General features: G+C 41.4%; 1 protein-coding gene across 5 annotated transcripts in view; it reads left to right on the top strand.

Moving 5' to 3' along the window:
* TBC1D5 (TBC1 domain family member 5) overlaps nucleotides 1-27328 on the top strand; it is an 811132-nt gene that overhangs the window by 465779 nt on the left and 318025 nt on the right. For all 5 annotated transcript variants that reach the window (XM_069729958.1, XM_069729963.1, XM_069729960.1 and 2 more), the window contains 4 exons: nucleotides 9461-9550; nucleotides 9641-9715; nucleotides 15569-15636; nucleotides 21533-21635. In XM_069729958.1, the coding sequence (XP_069586059.1) occupies nucleotides 9461-9550; nucleotides 9641-9715; nucleotides 15569-15636; nucleotides 21533-21635 (336 nt within the window). The remainder of the gene's footprint in view (nucleotides 1-9460; nucleotides 9551-9640; nucleotides 9716-15568; nucleotides 15637-21532; nucleotides 21636-27328) is intronic.

Raw genomic sequence — 27328 nt, 5'->3', positions numbered from 1 at the left:
CCCATAGAGCTCGGGTGGGCTATAGGCCCGGGCAATTATAAGACCCTGTAATGTTAATTCCGAGGAAGTGCCCAGGCATCCAGTGTGTGGGGAACAGCACAGATGCAGCTACAGGAGTTCCAGAAGATTGAGCTTCAAGTATGGAAGCTATAAAGGTGGACACAGCAAGACAGACAGGCAGGTCGCTCACCATGTGGCAGGTTCTAGCCTGGGTAGATGCCCTCAGATCCGGGGCGAAACGGCTGAAGGATAACCCAGTAGCAGTGAGTCTGGACAGGGAGGACACAGAGAAAACGTACAGTGTGGTACGACCTGATCTCGAGCTGTGTGACAAGAAGAGAGGTGAGGGGAAATCTGTAATGACGTGTAATGAGAAATCTGCTGAGAATGCTGTGTTGAACCTGGATGTGCTGCAAAGTTATGAAACTAAAGTTCTGTGTTATGAGTTACTACTAGACTGTGTCTCTGTTATTTCACAAATGTTCAAAGGTGACCCTAGAGAACCAAGGAAAAACCCTGACGGCCCAGTGTATGGAGAAACAAGTAAGCTGAAAGTGAAACATGATTTATATATAAAGGGAGATCAGGGCATGCAAAGCCTGATAAGCTCAGCCATGACTACGGCCCTGGCTGACCTCTACAGACCCGTAACTGTGAATTGTGTCTGTGTATATGATTGTGAGCCAAGTCGGTTGGGCATTATACTGTGTTGGCTACTGTGAAGACATTCTGTGTGGTGGGCTGTAGGGGCAATCATACTATGTGGCAGATCTGTGGGTTGCATCATGCCGAGGCATTATGCTGCGTGAGGTCATCATACTTTGTGAGGGACTTTGGAAACATATTGTGTATGTAGGGAATGTGGAGACATTATACTGTGTGGGGGACATCACACTGCCTGTGGGGAAATGTACTGTAGTGTGCATTATAATAAGGAATTAGAATTAGATTCACTGTGTTTGGGGGATATTATACTGTCTAGGGGAAGTACTGTTGGAGCATCATACTGTATTGGGTGAGTGTACTGTGATAATATCATATTGTGTGTTGAGGCTGAGAGAGTATCATTCTGTGTATAGGGCTCTGGAGTCTTCATAATGTGTCTAGTAGAATATACTCTGGGAGCATCATATTGTGTGTGTGCTGTGAGGGCATCATATTGTGCAGGGTTATGTACTGTGGGGAATTCACTGTGTGTGGAAGAATGTATTGTGGGGGCATCATAGTATGTGTGGGGAATATACTCTGGGGGCATAATACAGTTTGGGGCTAATAGGGAGTCATTCTGTGTGTGGTACAATGCACTGTGGGGGCCATCATACTGTGTGGGGAATGTACTGAGGGAGACCTTATATTGTGTATGGATGACATCCTTAGTCTGGGGAAATCATACTATATGTGGGAACATCATATTGTGTGTGAGGGAACATATTCTGGGGACATACTTTCTGTGGGGGATTATACTGTGGGACATTATGCTCTGTGTTAGTGGTGCTGCGAGGATACATGGCAGTGGTACCGTACTATGTTTGAATGTTAGTGGGCTTAACTAGGAGTAATATTTCTGCATGGGCACTTATAAAGGACTGGGGGAGGTTAGGAAAGTTGACATAAAATAGAAATTTCCTCCATTTTTGTCTTTCAAATTTGGTACATATGTTGAACTGTTAGTTAGTTTCCAGTCAAGATCAACAAATCCTGCACTCTGCTCTGTCTCCACAATGGAGCAAGCTCCGCACAGATAACACAAGTAGAGCTGAGCTGTATTTTTGATGGCTGTGGTGACAGATTAGGGATGTGAAACTGCAAAACCTGCTCTGTTGATGCATATGTCAGAAGATATTTCTCTGTTATATTCATCAACAGACCTCCATTTGTAGTTTCACATCACTGATGTCAGCAACAGGCATCAAACGCAGCTCAGCCCTGTTTGTATAAGCACCTCATTGCTTACATGTTCCATTGTGTAGACAGAGCAGAGTCCATGACAGTTGAGCTGTGCTGGAAGCCAGCTAACATAGCAATAATGTAAGCTCAAAGATGCAGCTGTGTTGATGTAGATGTTGGAAGATAAGATCCTTCAAGCAGAGCTGTGCACAGGACAAGACAGCGTACATAAATGTAGAGTGTAATCTAAACAAAAAATAGCTTGATGATGTTCCAGATGTCTGTGGTGGATACAGTTGAACTGAGATAGTACTGTATACACTATACAGCAGAGCTGTGCTGAACACCTGTACTAATTGTAACGCTCGCGCCGAGACTGGTTGGCGCGGGCACCTGGGGGTGTGGCCCCACTGGACCACAGACCGAACTTCCCTGGAAGGGGCGTAACTAAGTAGCTTCCTAGGTGTTCGCTGGAGCCTCTGATGGTGATGTCAGACTTGTGCAATAGGAAGCTACCAGGTACCACTCCAGGGTGGAGTCGGACTGTGGATGCTGATCCCACCGGGGACAAGACACGGGCAGGCAGGCACGGCTGTGACACTGGCTGACAGACGGGTATGGCAGAGGCCCTGACGGGCGGACTGGCTTGATGGAGATACAGGCAGACGGGCGCGGCTGGCACTCAGGCAGACAGGCGGGCACGGCTGGCACTGGCAGACGGGACTGATACTCTGGTAGGAACTGGTATTCAGATGGATGTGTGTAAACAGGTAAGAACCTGTTCAGACTGGAGAATATAAAGGAACAGGTAGAGACCTGTAGGGAAAGTTGCAGAATTAAGATAGAGCAAGAGTGGAAGAAAAGCTGAATCGCAGGAGGCGGAGTACGAGTAGAAGGTGGAGCTATGAGCAGAGAAGGAGAAGGAAGAGCAGAGAGTAGAGAAGGAGAAGGCAGAGCCAAGGACGTAGCCGCGAGAGGCGGAGCCAAGAGCAGAGACGCTGGAGGCGGAGCGAAGAGCGGAGACGCTGGAGGCGGAGCGAAGAGCGGAGACGCTGGAGGCGGAGCCAAGAGCGGAGACGCTGGAGGCGGAGCCAAGAGCGGAGATGCTGGAGGCGGAGCCAAGAGCGAAGACGCTGGAGGCGGAGCCAAGAGCTAAAGACGTAGAACCGCAAGGAGCGGTGCCAGGTGGAACCGCAAGGAGCGGAGCCGTAGAGCAAAGCCACAGAGCGGAGCAAGGTCAGAGAGCAGAGCTGAGAAAAAAGCTGAGAGACACAGAGCCACAGGTTGTGGTGAAACTGAGCAGAGAGAAGCAGAGCCACAGACAGTTGCGAACAGAGCAGAAAGATAAGGCAGTGGTACACACAGCTGAGTGGGAAATTATTATTGTTATTATTATTATACATTTTTATAGCGCCATTTATTCCATGGCGCTTTACATGTGAATACGGGGCAAATATAGACAATTACATTAAACGAGCAGATAACAAGGCACACGAGTACATAAGGAGGGAGGACCCTGCCCGCGAGGGCTCACAGTCTGCAGGGGGTGGGTGAGGATACACTAGGAGAGGGAAGAGCTGGCTGTGCGGCTGTTCAGTAGGTTGAGGATCACTGCAGGCTGTAGGCTTGTCAGAAGAGATGAGTCTTCAGGTTCTTTTTGAAGGTTTCTATGGTAGGCGCAAGTCTGATGTGTTGGGGTAGAGAGTTCCAGAGTATGGGGGAAGCACGGGAGAAGTCTTGGATGCGGTTATGGGAAGAAGAGATGAGAGGGGAGTAGAGAAGGAGGTCTTGGGAGGATCGGAGGTTGCGTGTAGGTAGGTACCGGGAGACCATGTCACAGATGTATGGAGGAGACAGGTTGTGGATGGCTTTGTATGTCAGTGTGAGGGTTTTGAACTGGAGTCTCTGGGCGATAGGAAGCCAGTGAAGGGCTTGACACAGGGGAGAGGCTGGGGAATAGCGGGGGGACAGGTGGATTAGTCGGGCAGCAGAGTGTAGGAAATGACTAATGACAAAGAAGGAGCAGGGACGGACATAGACCAGAGTACAGACAGGAACGGACACGGATACACAAACAGAACACAGATGAAGGTCTGCAATAGTGCAGTCCTCAGAGACAGGAAACACACGACCTGGCAGCTCAGTAGCAAATGCAAACTGAGGGGAATAGTTTGCTCAGGCATCCTCCAATGGGTGAGGATGCCTTAAGTATCAGAGGCCTCAAGGCTATTGGCCAGAAGCACCTTAGGGAGGTGCACACAGTCTCAATAAGAATCCGGAGTGGCTGGCGCCGCCCCCCTATGCACACAGCCAGGAAGTGTACACAGAGCAGGCCGCCATGAAGCACATGGCATGGAACCAGCAGCAGACAGATCTCACAGCATGGCACTGGGTGAGTGAGTAGATGTAACAGGCAGGTGGGGAATGGAGGGCCATGCAGTGATGCCGGCAGGGTTGTTACACTAATTTTACACATTCATCAGTTAGCAGGCTTCCAGCAAAGTTCTGATTTAGACGTGGAGCTAGTCAGGAGTAGAGTTGAGCGAATTTGTCTGGGTTCTCTTTTATTTAGCAAGCTATAGTGCTTGCCGAATAAGCTGCAGAGGGAACCCGGCTTCCTGGATAGCATCGGCTAATCAGCTGATCGGCGCCACAGCTGCATGTGTCACTGTCATGAGACATGCATGGAGAGCCCAACAATCAGGCTGTCCATGCATGTGCTGTGACAGTGACACAGCCACGACACATGCAGCTGCGGCGCTGATCAGTCGGTGCGATCCAGGAAGCCGGGTTTCCTCTGCAGCTTCTTCGGTAAGCTTTGTAGCTTGCCCAATAAAAGGGAACCCGAACAAATTCACTCAACTCTAGATAGGAGCACACAGAAGAGGAAGGGAGGAGTCTGCAGCACTCAGGAGAAGCAGGGTGCTGTTGGGAAATTTAGTTTTAGCAGTATAAAGATAGGACTGATCATTCAGCTATGTGAAGCTGGAAACATAGAGAGGCAGTTGGAGATGGAAAAAAGACACAAAGGTACATTATATAATCTTTATCTTAGGCTGATCTATATATTAACAACTAGATGGTGGCCCGATTCTAACGCATCAGGTATTCTAGAATATGTATGTATGTATATAGCAGCCACATAATATATTGCACAGGCCACATAGTATATAGGAGTACTACGTGACCTGTGGTATATACCATGTGGCTGCTATATACATACATACATATTCTAGAATACCCAATGTGTTAATATAGGCCACACAGTAAATAACACAGCCCACGTAGTATATAACACAGCCCACACAGTATATAGCAGCCACACAGTATATAGCAGCCACGCAGTATATAACACAGCCCACGTATTATATAACACCGGCCACGTAATATATAACACAGCCCACGTAATATATAGCACAGCCCACATAGTATCTAACAGTGGCCACGTAGTATATAGAACTCAGTATAGAACACAGCCACGTAGTATATAACACTGCCCACGTAGTATATGAAATAAAAGACACAAAGGTACAATATATAATCTTTATCTTAGGCTGATCTATATATTAACAATTAGTATGCATTTACTGTATCTTTTGAAAAATAATGTGATTGCGGGAATAACTTTAAGGAGTATTTTATTTTACTTGGGGGGACTATAGTAAGTGAGAATGGGTTGCCCAAGTAGTGCACATCTCCTTTAAGCTAAAGGTGCATGTACACCTGCTGGTGCACTGTGTTAAATGACCACCAATGTGCAACAATGGTTTAGATGCGCACAGAACGATCAGTAATAGGGAATTGGGAAACGAGCATAAATGAACACAACAAAGATATGACACAGAAAGTTAACCCAACAAGCCAATGAATTTGTAAATTTGTATAGTTAGGTTACACCTGTCTGAATATCTTTCTGCATCGTGAAGTCATTTTAAGACAGGCATTATCTGTATATACCTTTTCATTATTAATCTATTGTGTCATCATTGTGTTTGTTGACCTGGGATGTGATGTCATTGTGTTTATTTTTAATTTTCTAAATAATCTTTTGAATACAATTGATTAAAAAAATATTTTTTAACCATTACTTTTTCAACTTTTTCAATGTTTTTATGTTTTTTTTAACCTGTTGGATAGTTTTTCAAATATTTTTATTCGCTGCTCAAACCAAAAAGTGTTGATGTTCCAACACGTTGTTCTTGTCTTGAATTATTTCCACTCAGTTTACATCAATAAAAATATAAATGTTGTCTTTTAAATTGTTTTCTGAAGGACGCCATGCCTCTTCACACTTGCTCCATGAATGATTAGATATTGAGTGGTAAGACATGTGGTTTATTTATAAGAATGAGATAAAAAAAAAAAATACACACAACGCTGTACTTCGGCACAGACCATAAATTATGGCACAAACAATCTTTTAAATGAATTAAGTTTGATTAATCTCCCAATTCTCTGAACACTAATATTTCTAGGATCTGAATTTATTATTCCAAAAATACCTATCCCTGCAGAACATGTGATGAGAGGGCAGTAAAACATTCTGACTGCCGGCAGTGATTATAGGAGATGTCTGGCTGAGAGTTCCATAGGAGAGGAATACTTACTGCTAAGATCACACAGCAGACCGCACATAGAGAACACCACCGTCAAGCGGAGACTGGACATGCTCAAAGTCTATAAAAAAATCACCTATATCTCACACTGTCAGTTCAGTCATTAATTTATTATTTATTTAATTTACTCATTTATATAGCGTCATTAATTCCACTGCGCTTTACTGACATTATCATAACTGTCCCCATTGGCGCTCACAATCTCTATTGACTATCAGTATGTCTTTGGAGTGTGGGAGAAACCCGGAGGAAACCCACCCAAACACAGAGAGAACATACAAACTCTTTGCAGATGTCCTTGGTGGGATTTGAACTCAGGACCCCAGCGCTGCAAGGCTGCAGTACTAACCACTGTGCTGCAAATTTGATTATTTGATCTGTTTGCACTAATATATGGCCCATTTTTCCTCTGGGAATGAGTGCCATAGCTGGACCCCTCATTTCATTTGATAGATGGGATTCCTATAAGTATATGAGGGCATTCAAGTTGCAATATACAATAATGGCTGTCCTTAGGATAATACATACAATGTATCATTTGTTCCAGTTCTACATTCCAGCATCAACAAAACTGATTGGAGAATGATGCTTATTTGTGTGTCACATACTTAAGTGCCGGGTACTGCAGCTCAACACAGACAGAAAAATCGGGCTGAGTGGCATCACACCAGTACCAGATACTAGAGAAACACCCAATGACCTTACATTGATGACATATCCTAAAGATAGGTGGATATCCTTGCAGGGCTATGGAGTCGGTAATGCAATCTTCCGAATCCTTAATTTCCTCGATTTCGACTGAAAGACTCCTACTCCACAGTCCTGCTTCACTACTGAGCATGTACATAAAGTTCAGAACAGATTCTTCTCAGTTAAAAGCAGAGATCCATAGATCAGGAACAGAACAGACATTTATAGGACATTTCATAACTTTCCCAAGTTCTTATGAAAACATTTACAGCTCATCCTGCATTGTTCTACTCTACCCAATGTATTATATATATTAAGGCTATGTGCACACTTTGCAGATTCCACTGCGGATTTTTCCGCAGCGGAATTGCAAAATCCGCAGTGAAAACCCATCGCGGTTTTTACTGCGGATTTATCGCGGTTTTTACTGCGTTTTCTTCTGCGGATTTTCAACTGCAGTTTTCTATTGGAGCCGCTGAAAATCCGCAGAAAAGAAGTGACATGCTGCGGAATGTAATCCGCAGCGTTTCCGCGCGGATTTTTCTGCAGCATGTGCACAGCGTTTTTTGTTTCCCATAGGTTTACATTGAAATGTAAACTCATGGGAAACTGCTGCGGATCCGCAGCGGTCAAATCCGCTGCGGATCCGCAGCAAAATCTGCAAAGTGTGAATATAAAAGACCTGTGTCTTCAGGTTTCTTGGTGGTGTGTGAACATGTTCTTACAGACTTGTTCACTGTGCAAGTAGCCCATGTGTTCCTGTTTCCAAAAGTGTGAATATAGCCTTAGAGTCAGTCGGTCCACTTTGTACCGACTCCACCAAAATGGACACCGACCACGACTCCGACTCCACAGCCTGGCATCCTTGTAACATCAACAATTTAACTGTAGGTTTACCATGAGGTTACAAGGATGCCCACCTATCTTTAGGATATGTCATCAATGTATGATCATTGGAGGTTTCACTAGTGTCTGGTACTGCAGTGTATTCCTGATCAGCCCGATTTTACTGAGTGTGCTGAGCTGCAGCACTAGACACTAGTGAAACCCCAAATGATGATACATTGATGACATATGCTAAAGATGGTGGCATCTGGTGACAGGCATTGCTTCACATTTGTAGCCGGTTATAACAGCCAAAGGGTTTTCTATTAAGCACCAAAGATGCTTAAAGGGTTAAATAATTCTGAGGCTTCAGTAGTCATCGAAGTGGCATTGGTATCATTGTGGAGATACTACTTGTGTATTATTTGTCTGGAGCTATTTAAATTGTTCTTGTGTAAATTTTGCTAATAAACCTAATTTACAATATGGATGAATACGTTTTCTTGCCACTGTGTATCCTTTAGACTTCATGCGCACAATCTTTCTGATGGCCATAATGTCTGATTGCACCAATCCCAAGGTCTCCAATAAAAGTTATTCTTATCGGAGAAGAGAGGTTTACGGCATATGCACTATATTGTGCTAAGGATAACTGTATGACAGTCATGGTTGGGGGCAGGTTATATACTGCTGCTTTAGACAAGTTGGATCTTATTTTAAAGGGGGTGTCCAACCTTAGGCTGCGAGTCTGCAATCACTTTATGTGACTTCAGAGTTATGAATCCTCACATAGGGCGCACTGCGCACTATGAGGATTTGCTGGCGCTGGGAATGAGGTTAGGTGTGACTGGAAGCATGTGGTTTGCATTCATGCGGTCACGTGCAGACTAAACATTCACAACTTCACTTAATGCAAGTCTATTCAGCGAGGCCATACACTTCTAGTCGGACTGTGGCCAAGACTATGCAATTCGCACACTTGCGGTCACAGGAACACCCGCTCACGGCACTAGCCCCAGAAAATCTTCACATCGCGCAGTCTGCAGTCACTTAGAGTGACTGCAGACTTGTAGCCCAAGGCCGGACAGACCCTTTAAGTGCACAATATTATACTCTTATTATAATCTTGCCCAGTGACACATTTTATTTAAGTATGTAGAGAAATATATTGTTCATGAATAGAAATGACCCATCATTGTGACCTGTTCTTATATATGGTAGGTGACTACCATTATCTTCTCATTATATATCATCCATCATTTTGGATGAAATTTTAGAGATCCGCCCTGGAGTGCCACCTATCAAACTTATTATCTGTATCGCTTCTGCTTGTTTTTTTCCGTGATCCTGCCTTTTTATTCTCAATGTATTACATTTTTCCCTTGATAATCAATGTCCTTTCCTAAGCTTGTTTGTAACACATTTCCATTTTTTATTGGCAGCTGTTTCTAAATGTTTTACCCCAAGACAGAAGCCAATGGATAAGTAAAACGGCAGAGTTAAGAACATGGTATAAAAAGATTAAGGAAATAGTAAGTGATATTTTCACTATTATCCAGCGCTGCTGTGAAACAGTGTCTGGTTGAGAGAAATGTAATGTTGCTGTGTTTGTCTTATTTTAGCATATCACAAATCCAAGGAAAGCTGCCGGACAGCAAGACTTAATGATAAATAATCCATTGTCACAGGATGAGGGGGTAAGTAGACGTCAGTCTCTTGAGACTACTAAAAGAAATGGAATCCGACACAATATTTAATTTTCAATATCAGTAAAACCTCTTATAAAGTGATTGTGTATAGAGCAATTGCCCTCCTTGAACTGCCTCTCAAAATACTAACCAGTCGTGAGGTGATGAGTGAATGTGCTCTGATAAGGTGTTATCCGATCATGCTCGGGTGCTAACTGAGTGACTTCGGCGGTGTGCGTGAAAAAATGTTTGAGTCCCCACACCTGCATGTCTCTCGGCTGTTTAACAGCCGCAACACGTGCAGGGATTGCCTAACAAACAGGCTGCCGCGAGACATACAGGCGTGGGGACTCAAATATATTTTTCAAGCAAGTCGAAGTCATTCGGTTAGCACACGAACATGCTCGGATAACACCTTATCTTCGCATGTTCGCTCATCACTACTGACCAAGTTAAAGCGAACCTGTCCGCAGTTTTGGCCGATATAAGATACGGCCATCACATTTCAGGGCTTATCTACAGCATTCTATAATGCTGTAGATAAGCCCCCGGTCCGACCTAAAAGATAAGAAAAATAAGTTTTATTATACTCACCTGGTGGGGGGGCGGTACGGTCCGATGGGTGTCGCAGGTCCGATGCCTCCCATCTTCTTGTGATGCCGCCTTCTTGTTGCTTCATCCTTCCCCGGCATCGCGCTCCTGCGCAGGCGTACTTATCTGTCCTTTTGAGGGCAGAGTAAAGTACTACAGTGCGCAGGTGCTGGGTCTCACTGACCTTTCCCGACGCCTGCGCACTGCAGTATTTTGGTCGGACATCGGACCGCACCAGACCACCCCCCGGGTGAGTGTAATAAAACGTATTTTTCTTATCTTTTAGGTCGGACCGGGGGCTTATCCACAGCATTACAGAATGCTGTAGATAAGCCCTGAAAGGCAGTGGCCTTATCCTGTATTGGCAAAAACTGCTAACAGGTTCCCTTTAAAGAGAATCTGTCAACATATTTCACACGTGGAGGTACTGCTATGGCTAAATAGGCCCTTACACTCTAAAAAAAAATCTTGATTTTTTTTTGAGAGAGATCTGGTGTCAATCATTAGAAATTTGGCATAGATGCCATGTGAAAATCAGGCTGGAAGTGAATTTTGGGCGCGTCAGTGCATTTTGATGGCTTCTTCCAAGTGGATTGACCCTCCCCAATGCACCTCCAGCCTGATTTGCATTTTGCTTTTAGGTTAGATTTCTGTCCTGACTGACATATTAAAATATTTTGTGTAGAAATCCATCTTTATTTGGGGATAAGTGCCTACATACAGTAGTGTTTAAAATAGTAGCAGTCCAACATGACTAACCAGATTAATAGCTGTTTTTGGTATAAATTATATTATCACATGTCACACAATTTACCGGTTGGTGCAGTAGATTCTAAGAAAACCAACAGACTCCACATTCATGATCTGCAGGTTTTTCAGTTTGTGTATTAGAATAATTAATTGAAAGGGGGTTTGTTCAAAATAATAGCAGTGTGGAGATCAATCAGTGAGGTTAATCATTCTGTGAAGAAACGGGTGTGAATCAAGTGGCCGTTATTTAAGGGTGAAGCCAGGACATGTTGTACAATTGCATTTCTCCTTGAAAACCTTCGATATATGGGTCATTTGAGACATTGTTTAGAAAAATAGCGTACTTTGATTAAAAGGTTGATTGGAGAGGGTGAAACTTATAAAGAAGTGCAGACAATGATCGGCTGTTCAGCTAAAATGATCAACAATGCTTTAAAATGGAAAGTCAAACCAGAGAGACGTGGAAGAAAACAGAAGACTACCATTCTAATGGATGGAAGAATAGTCAGAATGGCAAAGGCTCAGCCAATGATCAGCTCCAGGATGAGCAAAAACAATCTCAAGTTACCTGGGAGAACTGTGACAGTTAGAAGACGCCAGTGTGAAGCTAATCTCTTAGCAAGAAGTCTCCGCAAAGTCCCAGTGTTTAAAAAAAAAAAAAAAAAAAAGACATGTACTGAAGAGGATACAACTTGTCAAAGAACACATCAACTGGGCTAAAGAGAAATGGAGAAACATTTTGTGGACTGATGAAAGTAAAATTGTTATTTTTGGGTCCAAGGGCTGCAGTTACTGTAGTTTGTCAGACGACCCCCAAACTCTGCATCCAAGCCGCAGTACACTCTGAAGACAGTGAAGCATGGTGGTGCAAGGATCATGGTATGGGCATGGTTCTCTTACTATGGTGACGGACCTGTTTACCGCATACCAGGGATCATGGACCAGTTTGCATATATTAAAATACTTGAAGAGGTCATGTTGCCTTACGCTGAAGAGGATATGCCCTTGAAATGTGGGTTTCAATGCAGCAACGACCCTAAACACACCAGTAAATGAGCAAAATCTTGGTTCCAGTCCAACAAAATTGAGGTTATGGAGAGGCAGCCCAATCCCCGGACCTTAATCCGATAGTACACTTGTGAGGTGACATTAAAAATGCAGTTTCTGAGTCAAAGCCAACAAATGTAAAAAAATTGTGCTATGTAGTTCAAGCGTCCTGGTCTGGAATTACAGTTGACCGGTTTCAGAAGTTGGTTGACTCTATGCAATATACGTGTGAAGAAGTTCTAAAGAAAAACAGAAAAACTGCAGGTATACAACTAAATATTAGGTTAGTGATTCCCACTAATGCTAAATCCACAAAAAAGTACAGATTGTGAGTTCTGTAAAGACAAATGCACACATGCTATTTTTTAGAACAGCTCAGTGTTCATTTTTTTTATTTTCTGTAAAGTAGTTAAAATTCTATACATTTTTATTCATGTTTTGAATTAGAAAACAGTGTGCGATGTTCCCAATGCTGGAAATATAAACTAGTATAAACATTTTGTGATTAACGCATGTTTGTGAACACACTGCTATTATAGTGAACACTACTTTGGTAACTTATGGTACATTGGGAAAAACGCGATGAGAGGTTCCACGATCCGTGTTTTTAGCCAGGTATGTTTGACTCTGAAACTCTGCGATGTTTCAGAAAAAAACACACTTTAACAGCTGCCGAGGACCGAACCGCATAGGACAAGTCAGACAGACAGGTTCCCTGCAGCTTCTCCCCAGCGGTGGCCAGTAAATCCCTGCATTGGCTTTTCTCTCTTAGCTCTTAAATACTTTATATTGGAGTTTTTAGCTACTAGAAAATATCACCCATTCAGGTCCTAATATATTTTCTAAAGTTGGCACCTTCTGTAAATGTAGCCCTTCCTCCTGCATGTTAAAATGCCTTAGTCTGACAATCCTTTATTCAGTTGGGTTGTATCCCTTTCTGGATGACAGAAGGCTTCATTTGTGTAATCAAGATGTCTAATGGTGGTTGAGCATTGCCTATTCTATTGGGTTTAGGCCACACGGCGACATGTGGTCTCTGACAATTCGAGTGACCAAAAATATTTGTGCTGTAAATAAAACAGCCAAGATGCAAACAAGTCCCATGTCACAAGTGACTTGCATTGAGGTCTATGGCAGATGTATCACATGCAACTTGCAACCAAAGGCAGAAAATCCAACACATTTGGAAACCTATATGACTGACATACTCTGTGTCAGAGTATATCACAGGTGGCAACACGACACCGTCCGAAATCATTATATCCAGCGTTGCTGTGTGACCATAGCTTTATTCTATACTAGGGCCGGACATAATAATAATGCACATCTATGGTTAGTTAGCTTTATTCTATACAGCAATTGCAGTAAAGTAACATAGACCATTAGCGGGGTTTTCCCAAAATCACAAGTTATTCTACATCCATAGACACACTTTACTATGTGACACAACCCAGGTTTAGCCTGCAGAAAATAGTAAAAGCTTTAATGCTCAGCATAAATGAGTAGGCCGCCTTTGAAAAGTAAGATTTTGATTAATATACCACGGAACACGAGAACAATTTCCAAAATTTTGACAAGACTGCGTTTCACAAAAAAAGGATTTATTCCAAATCTACCATGAGATATTAGTCAATAGATATGCCGTAGGCCCCATACAGGGTAAGGTTAGTGTGCAATGCTCCTAGTGCATATGTCTATGGTTCTGTCATGTCTCTGCAAACTTGCCTAAAACCAAAAACTAATTATACTTTGTGTTTCAACTATATTGAAAAGCATTGTTCACTTCTATTGTAATGAGATGCCGTAAAAGAAGTAAATAGCATAGACCATACAGTACGTCATTTCTTCTGATGCAAGTATACTTAATTTGATATCTGGAAGTAAAGCAGTGTTGTCCTACAGAGCCAAAGACCTCTAATAATAGTGTGCTCCACATTTAGCCTTATAAGATGACTGCTGCTATATATACTGGTGATTCAGATAGAATGGAGCAAAAGAGGGGAGAAGCCAGCGCAGCCTAAGGTTAAGACGCAATACATAAAGTGCAAATGCACATATTAATTTCTAACTGTATTTTCAAAATGAGACATTTAGCAAACAATTGATCAATTCTTTGAGCCACCCCGCCTTTTCACGGCAATCTCATAATGGGGCAGTCCTACACTACGTTTTTTATATTCGCTGTGCCATAAAGGCCTCCTAAATGAACTAAAAGCAAGAGCACATTAAAAGCATGCTGTACCTGGAGCATTACTGAGTCACCCCCATGGCGCCAGAGTAGGCAAGCGAGGATAAAGGTTGACCAGGTCCAGACAGACATTTTAGATCCAACCTCCACACTGCCTGGTTATGTGCGCCATTCTTTCTGTGTCTCAGTGATTGATAGGCTGCTGTACACACACATAGCAGCCCTGCCCTGCCTCAGGCTTTGTTTAATTATGCACCTGTGTCTCAGCCTGTCTCACTCTTTATCTGTGGCTCTGGATGGGCAGTGTGGAGGTTGGATCCGAAATGTCTGTCTGGACCTGGTCAACCTTTATCCTCGCTTGCCTACTCTGGCGCCATGGGGGTGACTCAGTAATGCTCCAGGTACAGCATGCTTTTAATGTGGTCTTGCTTTTAGTTCATTTAGGAGGCCTTTATGGCACAGCAAATATAAAAAACGTAGTGTAGGACTGCCCCAATATGAGATTGCCGTGAAGAGGCGGGGTGGCTCAAAGAATTGATCAATTGTTTGCTAAATGTCTCATTTTGATAATACAGTTAGAAATTAATATGTGCATTTGCACTTTATGTATTGCGTCTTAACCTTAGGCTGCGCTGGCTTCTCCCCTTTTTTGCTCCATTCAGAAAGAATGGTAGAGTTGGAAGGGACCTCCTGGGTCATCTGATCCAATCCCTGCTCAAAGCAGGATTCTCTAAACCATCTCAGTCAGATGTCTGTCCAGCCTCTGTTTGAAGACTTCCATTGAAGGAGAACTCACCACGTCCCGTTTTAGCCTGTTCACTTATTGATCACCCTCACTGTCAAAAAGTTTTTTCTAATATCTAATCTGTGTCTCCTCCCATTCAGTTTCATCCCATTGCTTCTAGTCTTTCCTTGTGCAAATGAGAATAAAGATTATCCTTCTGCAATGTGACAGCCCTTGAGATATTTGTAGACAGCTATTAAGTCTCCTCTCAGTCTTCTTTTTTGCAAGCTAAACATTCCCAAATCCTGTAACCATTCCTCATAGGTTTGCAGACCTTTCACCACTCTGGTCGCTCTTCTCTGAACTTGCTCCAGTTTGTTGATGTCTTTTTTAAAATGTGGTGCCCAAAACTAGACACAGTATTCCAGGTGAGGTCTGACCAAAGAGGAGTAGAGGGTAATAATGACATGATTAGAAGAATGGTGAAGATGACATGATTAGAATAATGGTGCTATGACGCTTATTCCCAATTTTCATTTATTTATTTATTTTGTTACAACAGAGTCTTTGGAATAAGTTCTTTCAGGATAAAGAACTCAGAGCCATGGTCGATCAAGATGTTAAAAGAACGTATGTATATTCTTTGTGCTTTTTAACCTTTTCTTCTAGTTTGTGTTTTTGTTGTTTTTTAGTATACAATACAATCAGTTATTCCATATTTTGAAAAGTTCGCCATTTGCTGAGAGTTGTAGTTTTACAACAGCTGGAGGTTGGCATGATGCAGCAATCAGCCAGATATAGTTGCTATTAAAACTATTCAACCCCCATTTTTACTTGTTAGCAAAATTTACAAACTTTAAACCAAAAAAGTAGGAGCACAAGAGAACCTATCACATAATCAAATTAAGTTCAAGCAGACAACAAAATACTATACCAAAAAAGAACCACTTGAAAAAATATATATATAAATAAAACAAAAAATAATCACATAAACAATTATATTCAAAATATAAAAATATAAATTAGTTTATTGAAGACACCAATCCAATGTAACGCAAAAACATGATTAAAAAACATATACAACAGGTCTAAAAAACAAGAGGAGCAGAGCACCACCCGTAATCCGAATTAATTACCAAAATAGCATACGGTGCTATGTAAATCCAACTAACCATAAATAGGGAAACACGTACTTCATACTCACAATCTCATAAATAATAATTAATTAATAAAGTGCTTATAGATATGTATCCAAATCCAAGTAGTATCATATAAAGTGCATAAGTAATAGGGTACATCTAGCCCCAAAATATATTATAAAGTGCACACGAATAAATCACATATAATGATTCCTAATAGGAGAGTAACTAAAACATGATGCAAACATCCATATACTAACCAGGATTCATTACCCACGTGGTGCTACTGCTACCCCACACTCCAACGCGCGTTTCACACGTTGCTTCGTCACATGAAGGATCAGGAATCATCTCCCAGATCACCCACCCAATGCGTATCGTCACATTAGTGACTTCATCAGGGGCAGAGTAGTGTGTTTTTAAAATTTTGTGTGTAGTGTGTGGTTTAAATGACTTTGGAATTAATAAAATTTGTTAATCTTTCTGGGTGATCCCTGCGTATGTGCATGTCTTCTTTGCTTTTTTGTACTGTCTCAATATTTGACATGCTGCAGGTTGAACACATAAAGTCTTATTGTTGATGGTGCCCTCTATCTTCAGTGTTTTGCTCCACGTAGTATATTGCCCAGCCCGCGTAGTGCATTGCCCAACCACGTAGTATATTGCCCAGCCACGTAGTATATTGCACAGCCCACGTAGTATATTGCCCAGCCACGTAGTATATTGCCCAGTCACGTACTATATTGCCCAGCTACATAGTATATTGTTCAGCCACATAGTATATTGCCCAGTCACGTAGTATATTGCCCAGTCACGTATATTGCACAGCGACGTAGTATACAGCACAGTCACGTAGTATACAGCACAGACACGTAGTATATTGGCCAGTCACGTAGTATTTTACCCAGCCACGTAGTATATTGCCCAGACACGTATGTAACAGGTTAAAAAAGACTTAAAATAAAAAATAAACATATACTCACCTTCCGAGGGCCCCTTGTAGTCCTGGCGCCTGTGTGCGGTGCACGTGGCAGCTTCCGGTCCCAGGGTTGGTATGAGCGCAGGACCTGTGATGATGTCGCGGTCACATGACCGTGACGTCATGGAAGGTCCTTCTCGCATAGCATCCTTGGCACCAGAGCCTGCCGCTTGCACTGCCGAGAACACTGCGCACGTCGGAGGGTGAGAATAACATTTTTTTTTTAATTATTATTATTATTTGTAACATTAGATCTTTTTACTATTGATGCTGCATACGCATCATCAATAGTAAAAAGTTGGTCATACAGGGTTAATAGCTGCGTTAATGGAGTGCGTTACACTGCGGCATAACGCGGTCCATTAATGCTGCCATTAACCCTGTGTGAGGACTGACTGGAGTGGAGTATGGAGCAGGGGATTAACTGCGGGGAGGAAAGAGCGGCCATTTTACCGCCGGACTGTGCCCATCGCTGATTGGTCGTGGCAATGGTCGTGGGCGTTTTGCCACGACCAATCAGCGACTTGGATTTCCATGACAGACAGAGGCCGCGACCAATGAATATCCGTGACAGAAAGACAGACAGACAGACGGAAGTGATCCTTAGACAATTACGGTATATAGTAGATTATATGCTTTATTGTGCTTTCAGTTTAATCAGATTTTATTGGTTATACATAATTTGTTTTTTATGTTAAGTTTTGTTTTCATTTGGGCCACACAGGGCCTCTTTGCATACAATACCCACAGAATTATAATGCCACTCTTGTATATCCAAGTTGATAACATATGCATTTAAAATAATTTATACACTATACTATTTTCTCTGTATTATATTAAAGATATATCAAGTAGAAAAAAAAAAAGACAAACGAGAAAGATACCACAACATTGATGAATATCGCTACCTAAGAAGGATACATAAACTGCTTTATTGGGCTTTCATTTTGCACATTTATATTGGGCTTTCCCCACTTATCTTGATATTCCATCACCTGTAGTTGTATATGTATAAGGTCGGTTCTCCACATGCATTTTTCTGTGGGAACCTTGCTATTCATTGTTTTTTAAATGTTTTTAATTTTTGTTTGTTATTTACAGTTAAGTCCATATATATTTGGACAGAGACATTTTTCTAATTTTGGTTATAGACATTATCACAATGAATTTTAACCCCTTAATGACCGCCAATACGTCTTTTAACTGACCTGAGATATAAGAGAATAGCCTCCCCATACAGATGACAATCCAGCATCTGTTGGTTGTACACTATAGCTGACAACTTGCTGTATCAGCCACGATCAATATTTGCACCTTCTAAATCTGTTTAACCCCTTAGATGCTGCTGTCAATAGTGACTACATCATTATAAATGGTTAAAAGAGTGTGGGGGCTTCTTCTTTATCCCAATTGGTGCCCTCAGATCATGATTTTGTTGTCCTGATGTTTGCGATGGCAATTCATGACCAAATAGTGGCCTTAGAGTCTGACGGCTATAGTAATCTGTTTAGAAGTTAGCAACATTTAGGTGGTAAAAATACACATTTTCATTTCTGTCATGCCACTTTGCATTAATTCCTGTAAAGCACCTGAAGGGTTAATAAACTACCTGACAGCAGTTTTCAATATGTCTGGGGGTGCTGTTTTTAAAATGGTATCACGCTTGGGGGTTTCCCAATATATGGGACCCCTAAAGTCACTTCAAACATGGATAAGTCCCTAAAAAAATAAATGTGGTAAATTTCTTTGAAAAAATGAAAAATTGCTGCTACATTTTTAAACCTCCTAAAATGCTAACAAAATAAAATAACATTTTACAAATGGTGCTGATGTAAAGCAGACATGTGGGAAATGTTATTTATTAATGGTTTGCTGTTGTATGACTATCTGGATTAAAGGGATAATCATTCAAATTTTGAAAATTGCTAATTTTTTAACATTTTTCTCAAATTTTTTATATTTTTTATAAATAAACACAAAAAATGTTGAACTAAATTTACCATTATCATAAAGTATAATGTGTCACGAAAAAACAATCTCAAAATCACTGGGATTTGTTGAAGCGTTGCAGAGTTATTACCACATAAAGTGACACTGGTCAGATTTCAAAAATTTGGCTTGGTCACTAAGGGGTTAAATAAAACAATTCAGATGCAGTTGAAGTTCAGACTTTCAGCTTTCATTTGAGGGTATCCACATTAAAATTGGATGAAGGGTTTAGGAGTTTCAGCTCCTTAACATGTGCCACCATGTTTTTAAAGGGACCAAAAGTAATTGGACAATTGACTCCAAGGTCATTTCATGGACAGGTGTGGGCAATCCCTTCGTTATATCATTCTCAATTAAGCAGATAAAAGGCCTGGAGTTGATTTGAGGTGTGGTGCTTGCATTTGGAAAGTTTTGCTGTGAAGTAAACATGCGGTCAAAGGAGCTCTCCATGCAGGTGAAACAAGCCATCCTTAAACTGCGAAAACAGAAAAAACCATCCGAGAAATTGCTACAATATTAGGAGTGGCAAAATCTACAGTTTGGTACATCCTGAGAAAGAAAGAAAGCACTGGTGAACTTATCAATGCAAAAAGACCTGGGCGCCCACGGAAGACAACAGTGGTGGATGATCGCAGAATAATCTCCATGGTGAAGAGAAACCCCTTCACAACAGCCAACCAAGTGAACAACACTCTCCAGGAGGTCGGCGTATCAATATCCAAATCTACCATAAAGAGAAAACTGCATTAAAGTAAATACAGAGGGTTCACTGCACGGTGCAAGCCACTCATAAGCATCAAGAATAAAAAGGCTAGACTGGACTTTGCTAAAAAAACATCTAAAAAAGCCAGCACAGTTCTGGAATAACCATCTTTGGACAGATGAAACCAAGATCAACCTCTACCAGAATGATAGAAAGAGAAAAGTATGGCGAAGGCGTGGTACAGCTCATGATCCAAAGCATACCACATCATCTGTAAAACACGGCGGAGGCAGTGTGATGGCTTGGGCATGCATGGCTGCCAGTGGCATTGGGTCACTAGTGTTTATTGATGATGTGACACAGGACATAAGCAGCCGAATGAATTCTGAGGTATTCAGAGACATACTGTGTGCTCAGATCCAGCCAAATGCAGCCAAACTGATTGGTCGTCATTTCATACTACAGATGGACAATGACCCAAAACATAAAGCCAAAGCAACCCAGGAGTTTATTAAAGCAAAGAAGTGGAATATTCTTGAATGGCCAAGTCAGTCACCTGATCTCAACCCAATTGAGCATGCATTTCACTTGTTAAAGACTAAACTTCAGACAGAAAGGCCCACAAACAAACAACAACTGAAAACCACCACAGTGAAGGCCTGGCAGAGCATCAAAAAGGAGGAAACACAGCGTCTGGTGATTTCCATGAGTTCAAGACTTCAGGCAGTCATTGCCAACAAAGGGTTTTCAACCAAGTACTAGAAATGAACATTTTATTTAAAATTATTGAATCTGTCCAACTACTTTTGGTCCCTTTAAAAACGGGGTGGCACATGTTAAGGAGCTGAAACTCCTAAACCCTTCATCCAATTTTAATGTGGATACCCTCAAATGAAAGCTGAAAGTCTGAACTTCAACTGCATCTGAATTGTTTTGTTTAAAATTCATTGTGGTAATGTCTATAACCAAAATTAGAAAAATGTTGTCTCTGTCCAAATATTTATGGACTTAACTGTATGTTTCTAATAAATATTTCCATTTTCACTATCCTTGGTTTTTGGTGATATTGTAGGGATATTGATGCCTATTCCTTACTTTTTGTTCTTTACTATTGTTTTTTGGTATATGACACATCTCTCTATGTATTTGTCTGAGCACTATCCCACTATCTGCGTCTAATAGCAGCATAAGGGCTTGCTGTCTCCGTTTTCAGTGCCTTTTGTAAATGTTTGTCCCTGTACACGCTGATGGTATCAGCACCGATTAGATTGTGCAGCGACAAACCCCTTTGACAAGAGAAACGGTTGCACCAAGTTTATGTTGATGCATACATTTCTAGGAAGGGAAGAACGGCACCACGTTCTAGAAAACATGAATTGTTTGAATTATTATTTTATGAGGAAAACAAGTATTTCCTTAAGTAGACATGTTAATAGAGCCGACAGGTGGTAGATAATGGGAGTCCGACTCGTCTCACTATAGCTATAGGGATTGATGAATATTAAAATGTGTAAGAGAAACTGTCAACTAGCAGAATTAGAAGTGGGACAATTGGTTTTCTTTAAGAATTTTTCATGGAAGATAATAGTATAGTAGTTTCACTCCTGCAGAACATTTTTATATGTGGAAGTGAAATTTGCATTTATTTCCTATCCTTTTCACAACTTCACTGATCAAATTGAATATTGCTAATCCTATCTAAAATCTCTCTTCCAGATTTCCTGAAATGCAGTTCTTCCAGCAAGAAGATGTGAGAACTATCCTCACTGATGTACTTTTCTGTTATGCCAGAGAAAATGAACATTTGCTTTATAAGCAGGTCAGACGCGCCACTTACCTATAGGATCCATTGCCCTATTCGTTATTGCTGTGCATTATGTGAATTATGAAACTCTTTGCTCTTCTAATGCGATCACTATAGATAATTGTGAAAAATGATTTTTTTAAGCATTGTAAACTTCTTTTTTCTCTTATTATTTTGTGGGTTTTAGCCTTTTACCAGTTACATCACATGTCCTGTGCGAGTATATTGGAGGAGCTGAGTCCACTTCATACATGGCAGGTGCCAGCTGTGTCATACAGCCAGCGCCCACCTGTGACTGCAGCAATCAGAGCTAGATTCAGTCATTGCTGTTTAATCATTATATTCCATTGACCACAGGATCTAAATGGTTGGACAATGGGCACGGCCCCTTTGCCGCTTAATTACCACCACACCCCATGGCACTGATGGGTTGCCTTTGCAGGCAATTTCACAACTCTTTGAGGTTTTTTTTATTTACCATGTTTACTATACGGTAAAATTGACCTGGTAATACGATTCTAAAGGTCTGTACAATTGCTCAGATACCATTTGTGTATAGTTGTTCTTTAAGTGGTAAAAAAAAATTCAGAAATTTGTCAAAAAAGAAACCAACAAACTTTTCTTGTGCCGACATTTTCTGAGATCGGTAACGCTTTTAATTTTTGAGATATAGTGCTGAGCGAGGGCTTATTTTTTGTACCCTGAGCTGACAGTTTTAGTGATTTTATTTTAGGGTTGATACAACGCTTTGAATGCCTCTTATTGCATCTTACTGCAATTTTGCGGCTGTCAAAAAAAGGAATTCTGGCGTTTGTTTTTTTCTTGTTAGACCATTTACCTGTCTGATTAATTTTCTTTATATTTTGATAGATCAGACATTTATGAACAAAGTGATAACAAATATTTGTATTTTTTATTTATTTTTAGTTTTATTTTTATTGGGGCTAAAGGGGGAGATTTGAAATTTAATATTTTTTTTATTTTATTCATATTTTTAAAAACATGGCTTTTACAGGAGAATCATCATGACAAGCACGGAGATCTTTAGCAGATCTTTGTCTGTCATGGCAACCCATCGGCGCCTCGCGATCTTGTTACGGGTGTGTCTATTGGCTTGTGAAATAACACATCCCGTGCCAACGTGTGTCGAATGCCACTGTCAGAGATTATCAGTGTTGTTCCACCTGCTGATGTTAAAGGCATATGATGGCTGATTAAATCCTCGGGATACACATGTTGTCCCATGAATTGTGGTTCTCGGCTGTCTGCCAGCTTCGTGCATTAGCTCCAGGTTCTTGCAAACTGGTATGAAGGTCACATCTCAAAATGGTGAATTTTGTGAGTGGCCCTGCACAGAAGAACAGATCTGCATGCACATATACTGGAGTTAGGGGTTTGGAGATAATTTTAGTATGGTAGGCTGGAGACATGATGATACTATCTGTCAGAGGAGGTGCTTGAAGCTGAATCAGGCAGTGTGTTGGGAATACTTGATGGGATGGTACAGAATGGGGGTATTGTGGGAATCCCTGGCTCGGGGTATACTGCTTCGGGGGGATTTCTGTGGAAAGCTTTGATTATCATTAACCCATAATAGGAGCTTTGGTTGTCACTCCTGTGAGTGGAGCAGGAGCTGGATGTGGCTCACAAGGTCAGAAAGGTTGGGGAACACAGGATTATCGTAACAGGCGTATTACAAGGAATGATCACACCTGTATATCGATAACTGATGATCCTCTGGTCGTAATAGGTTATGGTCACAGATCACCTCCTCCCCTTTACTACACATTGACTTTGGCACATATCAGATCATTCCTAGAATACATTTCCATAAAAGTCACTACTGTTTCCTATGCTCCGAGTGGCTTCTGTATAGCGTAAGTCTTAACTGCTGTTAAACCACCACTCTATTTTTTTTTTTTTATTTCATAATTTCAGCACTGGAGTGGTGCTACTAATCTAAGTTCCCTGCCCCAGTCTTACATTTACCACCTGCCTTTTTCAGCTCTTCCCAGTGACACTCTGGTCTTGCGCCACCCTCTTGAGACTGCAGCTTCTGACTTACCAGATTTTAGAGGTAATGGTCACAAGCTCTCAATGTAATTCTATGAGAGCCTCGTTTTCCGGCAGGTCACAAACTGAGGGAGACATACCAGAGTGGTGCCTATAACAGAAGAAGTGTCATGCTTGTGGAATGTAGACCCTCTGAGTGACGTTCCTGGATGCAGATTGGAAGGGGAGCATTGCCACTAGGGAAAGATAAGGGGGGCACCACTGAAACTTGCCCTGAGCTCCCTGATGTCTCTAGATGGGTTATTCCACCTTGTGCGACGATCATGTTCCTATCATTGTCTTACCCTAAGCATGGCCCTGGCTAGTGCTTGGCGCAGCAGGAACACTAGTCCTTCTCTATGATCTAAACAATAAGGTTAACAGACAAGGGTAAAAAGGGAGAGGAAGGTTTAGACAGATCAAAAGGGAGATAAAGAAAAGGAAGACACCAAACAAACTTCCAAACGGCAGTCTCCGGAGCCAACTTCTAGGTGACTTCTCTTTCCACCGCTACCAAAATCTAGCAAACTATCACTGGCAACTAGCTAAACTAAGATGTGAGTACTTGTATCAGATGGGAGTGGAGAAATCAGAACAGCTGTGATAACTGGGGACAGAAAGCTTTAGGAGACAAACCGAAATATTCATACCTTGCAATAAAAGAACAAGAGAAATCTGCACAGCTGGCTTTAAAGCAAAGTAGATCCAAACAGTGCAGGCATGTATCCAAACGCTGCGATCTTCTGACCTCTGAAATAGAAGAGAATAGAAAGTATGAAGATAACTATTGGTAAATATGAGACTATCGGCATTGGATTTAAATTTATAGCGCCACTCCAACTCTGCAATAAAAAAGAAACGTTGGGTTGGTGCTTTTATGTAAGCTTGGACAAGATGGCTGTCTGCAAAATCATGTATAGAAAATAAAATACAAATTTTCTAATAAGAAAGGTAAAAATAAATTAGAGAAAAAAAGAATTTGTATAAGTATTTGGTTTTGTTTGGTGAAAATAAGGTCTTGGGACCCTTACCCATAGTTAATGGCCAAGGGCTGTAGACCCCCTGACCATTTGCCAATGCTTTAATAGTCTGCATCGTGTATAGCAATGAGGAGAGTGATATCGTAACCCAGGATTAAAAGAGACTGCGCAAAGCTGTTTATATTCAGCAGCTATTAGAGATTTGGAGAAACATAGGGGGCCTCCTAGCAGAGACTCATTTTCAAGTTAATGCCGTTTTTGTATTAGTTTTCGACAGAGAACATTGGGAAAAAAGACACTAAAGAACTTTATAAAATCAAATTACGTTAACTAAGCAATAAACAAGTTCGGAAAGGCATATTTCCTAGCTATGTTAACTGCGATGTGAAAACGAATCGTTAAGCCAAATAAAAATTAATGGCGAGCAATTTTTTTTCCTTATTTTATTTTATTTTTTTTCTTATAAATTTCCTTGGTCGTAATTATTCAACGGTGTCCATTCCCACAGCGTTAAGTGAATACACCCCAGGCTCGTCATGCATTGAAGTGGGAAACCGTGTATAATTTTAAACAAAGTCTGTCATTTACTGAACTAGAAAGTAATATTATTACTGGGTAAGAATTAAAACAGCTTAATTACCCCCTGCTTGGGTTTGATATCTTGAAGATGCCTTACAGAGAAATAACACCTTTCTGCATAAGGAATGAATATTTAACTTGATAACATTTAAAAGAAGAGAAAAACTTAAGTCTCCGCACAAGCTGTTAAAGCCATTACTTTGTAGTAGGTGACACCCCGTTTAACATAGACCATATTGTTAATAGTTATGGGGTTTTATTGAATTAATGAGACTGTTATCATGTAGTAGAATGTCTTGCTGAGTTAATTGAAACCGCATAGATTACATAAATGGTATTAATGAACTTTGACTGCCTGATGCTCCAGCTTTAATAAAGACTGCTTGGTGGGCTAAATGAACACAGGCATATAAAGAACAGGTTCAATTTTGCGAGCCTACAGGCTGTTGACAAACACAAAACTTTACCACAGTTTTCTTTTTCCGTTTGCAGCATTGCATACTGATAGAAGGAAGGCAATGTGAAAAGTTCTCTTACAGGGAGTCTGTTGGCACAAAATGACTGCACCTACCCACTTACTTGTTCCCTTTTACACCCATAAAGCTACAGCTGTCAAAAAAGGAAGAAAAAAACAGAGATTAAAAATATACAAGTAGGTAGAAAGGTGCACTGATTTGTTTCGCCAAGCCAAGGGTTCACCAAGTTCATGTGCTTGGTCTTAGTAGTCATTTTCTGCTGTCAAAATCCCTTTAAAGACAACCTGATACATGCTGCCCAATCCACATGCAACATGTAAGTGATTTCAGCTAAGTGTGTTTGACACTGAAACGTTGCGTATAAAAGCATACTTTTATTAGTCTGCCGCGTGGTTCAATTTCCGGCAAATGTAGAAAGAAACCGGTCGATCCTGTGCAGTTGGCAGGACCTGGCTGTCCAGCTAGTGTTCCTGACAGCTATTAAAAGAATGTTTGTCTCTGAAACTCTGCAGCATTTTAGATATGCAAATTGCCTCTTCAGAGAAAAAGAGCACTTGAACTCTATAGCGCCACCTGTTGGAAGTAGCAATCCTACAACCCTTTAACGAGTCTTGCAATATGACTTATGATGAAATGCCAAATCAGTATCTCAGTTCGCAGACACAGTGTTTTGGGCTGTTGGCGCTCGTCAGTGCGAAGGATGAGAACTGATTTGGCCAGGAGAGAGGCACTGGACTGAGGTCTAAGGAGTAAGGTTTCTCCTTGTGGAGAGTGACATAACAGATCTGGCTTGTCAAGGTAAGGAGGCTTATTCGCCGTGCAATGCGCCTCAGCATTTTATAGCAAATCATGCCTGGGTGGAATCATACAGTCAGTGCATAAATAAGGATTGAACACGTCACAAATTTTCTTAGTAAATATATTTCTAAAGTTGTCCACTACTAGGACAACCCCTTCTTGATCTAAATGTTTGGCGCTGATAAAATAAAAAAGCTTATACTCACCTCCTGTGCCGACGCCGTTCCAGCTGTGTCAGCACTTGCAATCCTGGGGCTCTCGTGCGGTTGTTATTACCCGTGAGCTTGGCACCCAATTGATGTCACTGTCTCCACCTTCGAACAAATCAAACATCAAGAGGAAGTGAGACAGAAGTCACAGTCATGATTTCCTGTTGCTGTTTGATTTGTCATAAGGTGAGTACAGTGACGCCAACGCTGATTGTACCACAGGCTCACATGTCATAACAAGCGCACGAGAGCCTCGGGAATGCGACTGCCGACATCGCTGGAACTGTGCCGGCACTTGAGGCGAGTATAAGCTTTTCTATTTTATAGGGGCCAACCATGAGGAATGGAGAAGGGGTTGTCCTAGTAGTGGACAACTTCTTTAATTCTTGAAAGGTGAGCTGGAAAAATGTTCCTTTTTTTTTTTTGTACAAGAGGCCTGAAACCCCCATCTCTTGGTGACGTAAAGGATTGCATGTGTGCAGAGTTCTAGCAGTGTAGAAAGCCAAGTGTATTGATTACACTCGAGCACACAGAAGGAAAAAGATTCCAAGAATGGCATGTGGTAGGTGACCACCTGAGGCACAAGTGATGTGAACTGAACACATTGTTATTTA

This window comes from Ranitomeya imitator, chromosome 6, assembly GCF_032444005.1.
Source record: "Ranitomeya imitator isolate aRanImi1 chromosome 6, aRanImi1.pri, whole genome shotgun sequence".
Taxonomy (NCBI): Eukaryota; Metazoa; Chordata; class Amphibia; order Anura; family Dendrobatidae; genus Ranitomeya; species Ranitomeya imitator.
This window is presented reverse-complemented; position numbering and strand designations above follow the sequence as displayed.